Below are 6,962 nucleotides of genomic sequence, written 5' to 3'. Positions count from 1 at the left end.
TCATTTTAACATTTTATTGTTTAAAATGAAATTTAATTTACCATAAAAACAATTTGGTGCAAACTCAATGGACTTAGGAGTGACGTTAATGAGTTCACAGGATCATATTTTTAGACATTTTTCATGTAAAATAGTAAGGGGATATTTACCTTCCTTAAGAATGTGGTTCAAAGCCACATCACTGAGCATGCGTATGCAAATAGCACAAATATATAGGAAACATTTCAGGGTGAAAATGATCAGAGATTATTATTTCTCTTCAGTATCTCAGCTGAACTCTCGACTGTGATCGCACCATGATTATTTACTATAAACTGACATTACTGACACTGGTACTGAGCTTTCATCAACAAGGTAAAGATCTTTACATATTTTACGCACACATTTGATTTTGTATGTATATACTTTGTTTCACTTTTGTCTCAGGCCATGCGATCATTGGAGGTCACGAGGCTGTGCCTCACAGCAGACCTTACATGGTGCTTTTGCAGATGAACAGCGCAGATGGTCAAAGAGCCCACTGTGCTGGCTTCCTTCTCAATGAGGATTTTGTGATGACTGCTACACACTGCCAAGCCGAGTGAGTTTAACACACTGTTATGTTTTTTGTTTTTTTTTACCTGTTTAGGGGCCTCCTGTGGAATCTGTAATCTCAAGATTAAAGTCAAGTCACATATTGAGAGGAGGAAATCTGTTTTTATGCAGCTTCATGGTTATTAGATAAAATGACCCAAAAATATTTTATCTTGTGAACACAAGACCAAAAACTCATTATTTTTATCAAACAAATAATACACTTTTTTTTTTTAGGTCCTACAAAGTTTTTCTGGGACTTCATAATTATCATGATCAGAATGGTGTACAGCATGTTAATGTGCCTGGGAGAAATGCATTTCCAATGAAAGGCTACGACCCAGTTAATATTAAAAATGATATGATGCTTCTTAAGGTATGTATATATATAACAAATATGATTGTATTTTTGAAGTTCACCATATTGCTCTAATTTAGTCTTTTTTTCAGAATCTCCAAATTTTTTTCTCTTTTTTTTTGGCTGTTGCTCTGTTCATTCAAGTTGTACTGAAATCCTGTACATACTGATTTTTATTTTACTTTTTTCCCTCTTCGATTTACTGAAATTGAGCCCAACTGAATACAGCACTAAAACAGACTGTAGTTAACAGTGCTAATATCTTTTAAAGGGTTTTCTCTCTCTCTTCCTTAAGTTGAGCACCAAGGCAAAGTTGAACGACAAAGTGAAACCCATCGCTCTTGCTGACCGTGATGATGGATCTCTGCCAAAAGCATGTGTCATTTCTGGTTGGGGAAGCACAGAAAACAGCAAATATATGTCTGTCAAACTCCTGGAAGTAAATGTGACCCTGACTGACAATGAGCTGTGTGCTAACACAAACATGTACTGCTCTGAGGGTGAGAGAGAACCTGGTCAGGTAAGTGTATTTTTGTACACTAACATCGAGAAAAAAACTTTGGTCAACAACGGAAATTCTCTTCCAAAGCAATCACTAAATACTGTGTAAATACTGAATACTTCCAGGGAGACGCTGGTGGTCCATTAGTCTGTGAAGATGGAAAGGCATATGGGGTGATATCCGCCGGCATACCAAACCCAGATGGCTCAACAATTCAGGGTTATACTAAGATACCTGACCACAGAGACTCCATCAAAGAACATAAGAGAAAGTTACATTCTCCGACAACCGATACAGTAACCATCATTCCTGTTTCTAAGGAACATCATATTTGTGTTAGAGATGCTGATTAGTCTAATAATACATGGTAATTAACAGAAATTAAATCAGCTGTTCTGATGAACAGAACATTTGATAGTTTGTCAGATATGTGATTTTCCACAGATTACAGCAAAGGGAATATTTTTGGGTTTTAGACGGCTGGAGAACATTACAGAGGCTTTGGTTCCGAGCATTTTTTTGTCATTGTTTATTAAGTTAAACACAAAACAAAGCTCAACTGATCAGGAAACTAACTGTCAACAATGAAAATAGTAATCGCTGGAATCCTTCAATCTTCAAACAACATGAGGTGCATTTAAAAATCAACATGGACTCAACTGTGGTCATCAAATTGTGTAATGTATGTGTCCTTTTACTTAAAAAGAAAAAAACAGCTCAAACAGCGAGAGAAACCTTCCGGTGATAAACTGCAGATTCACATCAGACAGAGGAAATGGTGACAGCAATCTGCACTTCCTGATTATTACAAAAATAATGAGAGACGCAAGAACATTTCCACATGTGTGACTAAACCAGATACACGAAACTGAGAAACAAACTGGACTTTAAATGATTCATTTACTGAAAAGGGTAATTAAATAATTATAATGGGTAAAAACTTGGATTAAAAATCTCCAAAATTAGAGGCTTATGTGGCCATAGAAAGGCGATGCATAAAATAATAGAAAGCACATGAATGAGTACAGAAAACCCTTTCACTCGGTAGTTGGTGTAGATTTACAACAAAAATATGTTTTACCACATGTGCATTAAAATTTAATGTCATAACATTTATCTTTTCAGTTAAACAGTGGTTGTCCTGCAATAGTTGAACAAACAGTAACGGCATTTCTCTGCAACTTAAACCTCTATAAGACAAACACATTAGTGTCTTTATTGAAAATAATTTTTACATTTAAATTTAAAATTAATTGACAAGACAAATATATTCAGAAATTTAAATCAATGTATAAAGGTATGGTTTTCATGCAGTCCAATGTAATAAATTCTCATGGTTATACAACATTTGGAAGCAGCTGCACAATTACATGACTGAGCTATAAATATGTGAAGGCGGTGGTAACACGTGTGTTACTTCTTCCCACTGCTTTTTGAACACTGGTTGTACTACAGGACAGTATTTTCCTTTTCGTATATATGCTCTATTTTGTATGTATGTACGTATATGCTTGAAATAAATGATCTCTCAATCAATCGCCTCGGTTAATAAACATGGTGAGCTTCATGCAAGCACAGCTTAATGGATGGTGGCCAGAAACACTGAGACTGTGCAGTGAATTAAAACTTGATTGCATCTGCTTGTTCACGCCAGACTGAGACAAAGCAGGGAAAGAAAGACTGAAGTCAGGTTTGTGTTTTATATAGATTTTACAGACCAGCACAATAAAGAATGTATACAGCAGTTTGTATAAAAGGTAGGATCTCCTCTGGAGTGCAGTCACCCATCTGCACACGGACTATAATACCATCTCATGTGGAGAATAAATTTGGTCTGTTTATCTATTTTTGAAGAAAGATGTAGTAACTTACTAATAACTTGCGCTGTTGTAGGTTTCCACTTGCTTTTATATGTGATTTTATACATCAGCTTTTTTAATGATCTGTACATGGCAGGCCACGAATCAAAGCAAGCAGGCTGTATCCCAATTCAGAGCCCTGAGTACTTTCTCCCACACTGAAAACACTTGAATGATAAAATTATGGGAACATTGCCTAATAAGATTGATTCAGGACAGACAGTTAGTTTAAACTTTTCTAGCAGTCCTTCACAAACAGGGAACAGTCTGTCTATTCTCTTCATCTGTCAGCTGCTGCGGGCTCTTCCTCCTCCTCTTCCTCACACACTGCTGAGTTTGTCCTGGTGGATCATCAGGGGTGCAAAGCCTCACAGATGATGTGCAGCAGTGGGTCCCTCAGTCTGTCCTCACTCGGGACACTTGCTGTTGTCACACATGGAAATCAAATGTGTGATAAGCTGCAGGATTCAAACACAAGTGTAACTTATAAATACATGTTCATACTTTTATTCCACAATCAGAGAGAAAGAAACAGAGAGAAAGTGCAGGACAGACAGACAGGTGACAGTCTCAGGTGTATACACTGCTACAAAACAGCACCAGAGAAGGAGGATTTAGTCAATACGCCGTCATTCAAACAAAGGTAAGTCAGCTTGAGTACTGCAAGTAAAATGCATTTAATTTCCCCCGTATTTTCAGATTAGTGCAAGCATCAATTCATTAATGAGGGGGAAATTACAGTGAGAACATGTGGAGGCTCTGTTAGATGGATAACATAGTGAGTTCAGTGCATTGATGTGACATTGTCCTGAAGCATTTAGTCATTCTCTATGGTTAAAGAAATTGCAATCATTAATTCATATTTATTATAAATAATCCTAATTATACATCTTGCTTCCGTGTTTATGTCCTGTGTCACTAAAATACATTCTTTTTTTGTTTTATACATTGATTAATGACCTGCAGAATCTCCTTATCATATTAAGTGATTCATATTTGTCACTTAAAGTCGAACTTTATGCTTTCTCCCTCTTGAAAGTGATTACATCCTTGCATTACATAATTTAGGTTCATTTTTTGCTGGCAGATTAAAAAAACAAAAACAAAACAGGCAGATTTAGAATATAACATGCAACATTCTATAGATGGATACTGTTAATAGGAAAATTGTACTTAGTAGTCAGTATAATCTTTTAATGATATAAGTTTGCATATGGTAGAATGCTGCATGTAATTATTTGTGTGTAGAAGTATATGGTTGGTGGCATATTGAAAGAATGTCTCATCCTAGGAGGTCTGTAACATTCTAGGGTGTTCACCCCCACATCCTAGGAGCATGGGAGAGGTCGTACCTTGTCTTATTGTTTTACGGTAGGATTAACGTAGCTATATCTGTTTTAGTCTAAGTGCCTTTTGGTTTGATGAACTGCTGGACTTCGAGACCAGCAGGTTTAGGGAAGTCTTTATGGGGTCACACTCTGACCCCACACACACACACACACACACACACACAAGCACCCACTGAAGTATAAATAAAAGACCGGGGCAGTTTCTCAGCGCGAGTCTCTCAGTCTGGAGGCTGCCCTTGCTAGCAAGAAGTTCTGTGTGTTTCTCTTCTCTGAGTCTTTACTGAAGAAGTGTTTTAGAATATATTTCTTAACAAATACATAAAAAGATTTTTTTAAAATTACATGTATTGTCTTTAAATTAACTTTGTGTGTGTTTCAGGTGCACGGCACTGAATGAACCAGCATTGCAGGCATGGGTCATTGTGAGCATCACAGGGAAGGTTGAAACCGCCCACTGCACCTGTGTGCCCGGAGTCGCGGATGCCTGCAGCCATGTCACCCCTCTTCTGTTTAATGTAGAAGCAACAGTGTTGATCCGTGGCACAAGGACGGTTACAGATGAACCTGCATACGCATACTGGGTTTTGCTGGGCAATATGACCATGATACAGTCAGAGGTTGGCCATAAGACAGACTTCTCTTCAGCTGCCCCGAAAAAGGCTCTCAATCAAAACACAAACAGACCATCTGTAGTGACAGGTAAAAGAAGCCATCCTCAGAAAAGAAAAATTCCACCTGCTAAATTCAAATCAAATTCAAATTCAAATTTTATTTGTCACGTACACAGTCATACACAGTACGATATGTAGTGAAATGCTTGGACAACTGCTCGTGACCTAAGGAAAACAAAAAAGGAAAAGGCTATGAATAAGATAGGAAATAAATATGAAAAATTAAAAAGGGTAAATTTAACTAGGAAGGAATAAAATATAAATTAAGGTTAAAAAGGAAATAACTGTACAACACAAATTAGAATGAAGGGTAAATTAAACTGGGAAAGAATAAGATAAAATATATAAATTAAAGTTGAAAATAAAATAACTGTACAACAAAATACACAATATCAGTGTTGGGACTAACGCGTTATTAAGTAACGCGTTACAGTAACTACGTTATTATTGTGGTAACGAGCACGGTAACTAGTTATTATGCCAAAACTAGGAACGCATTACTTGTTACTGGGATTTAGATAGGGTCGTTACTCGTTACTTCGTGTGGTGGCTATCACGGAGTTTATCGCTCACTTTGCGCCGAAAGAGGAAACCAGCGGATGTTGCGCTAAACAACAGCAGCACGTTTAAGCTTGATCAGCTATTGTTAGAATTTATTTAATATTAATTTCTAGTATCAGCTGATGTTTGCTGGAGCCACAGCTGCAAAAAAGCTGCTGGTCATGATATGGTTTGGTTATCTGGTGAGAGGGAAACATGAAGATGAAACCAGGAGATGTCCTTACTGGATCATCAGAGCTGAACAGGTGATGGAGAAACAGGTTTACCTTTTAGGTGACATGAATGAGTTGAAGGGAAGTTATGAACTGTTTCTGAGAGACAAATAACACCAGGATCCTTTTTTAGGTAGCTGACAGCTGGTAACTGTGCAGGGGCGGGTCTAGCAAAGTGTTGCCAGGTGGGCCAGGTAGGGCATTAACAGGGAGAGGTGGGCACAAAGAAATACTTTTCTTTCTTATTCTCATTTAAAATGTCTAGCTTTTAAAAAATAATTATCTGAATCTTACAACAAACGATTGATAGATTGATGCATATATACCATCAAAACAGTGTACATCACTATAACAACAGCGTTTGTTTTCATTCAAAGGCTTTATGATTTTTCCTATAATGGTGGGCCAGTCTCTAGTCAAAATGCCCAGGACGATTTTTTTGTCCCAGTCCAGCCCTGTATGCAGCTCATCTGCAGTCTGGTGTTGCCTACATCTTCCTATTCAGAAGGCAGAATTTCCGAGTTCTGAGTACAATCGAAAGCACCACGACTGCAGATTTTGTGTTGGATGTAAAAGGCGCACATGACGCTGTGATGTAGGCTAGAATCATGGCAGCAGTCAATGACGGTCCAGGCGTGGGATTTCTCTCGTGGAAATATGCACATTATCTTTTTCTTTCTATTGGTAGGTGGCACAGTGCACTTGTGGCAAGTAAGCAAGCTAGAAGACTGGCAAAGTTATGGAAGCAACACATTAACAAGAAAATTCTGAGTAAAACCAAAGTTACTTTCCCTAGTAACTAGTTACTTTGAAAGTAACGAGTAACTTGAAGTAACTGAGTTACTTTTGAGAGAAGTAACTAGTAATGTAACTAAGT

At 37.5% G+C, this 6,962-nt stretch overlaps 1 protein-coding gene across 1 annotated transcript; it reads left to right on the top strand.

The window, feature by feature from the left end:
- The first annotated feature begins 275 nt into the window (after positions 1 to 275).
- LOC113016733 (granzyme B-like) lies at positions 276 to 1,786 on the top strand. Its single transcript, XM_026159798.1, has 5 exons — positions 276 to 354; positions 427 to 580; positions 811 to 949; positions 1,227 to 1,451; positions 1,559 to 1,786. The coding sequence occupies exons 1-5, from the start codon at positions 297 to 299 to the stop codon at positions 1,784 to 1,786; spliced, it is 804 nt and encodes a 267-aa protein (XP_026015583.1). The 5' UTR covers positions 276 to 296.
- The last annotated feature ends 5,176 nt before the right edge of the window (positions 1,787 to 6,962 follow it).

This window comes from Astatotilapia calliptera, chromosome 23 (genome assembly GCF_900246225.1).
Source record: "Astatotilapia calliptera chromosome 23, fAstCal1.2, whole genome shotgun sequence".
In the NCBI taxonomy this organism is placed as follows: domain Eukaryota; kingdom Metazoa; phylum Chordata; class Actinopteri; order Cichliformes; family Cichlidae; genus Astatotilapia; species Astatotilapia calliptera.
This window is presented reverse-complemented; position numbering and strand designations above follow the sequence as displayed.

Bases quoted from the DNA above. Each gene is read 5' to 3' on its own strand.
- LOC113016733 (XM_026159798.1), top strand. From the start codon at position 297: ATGATTATTTACTATAAACTGACATTACTGACACTGGTACTGAGCTTT. The intron at 581-810 runs GTGAGTTTAACA...TTTTTTTTTTAG, and splicing joins GCTACACACTGCCAAGCCGA to GTCCTACAAAGTTTTTCTGG. The intron at 1,452-1,558 runs GTAAGTGTATTT...GAATACTTCCAG, and splicing joins GTGAGAGAGAACCTGGTCAG to GGAGACGCTGGTGGTCCATT.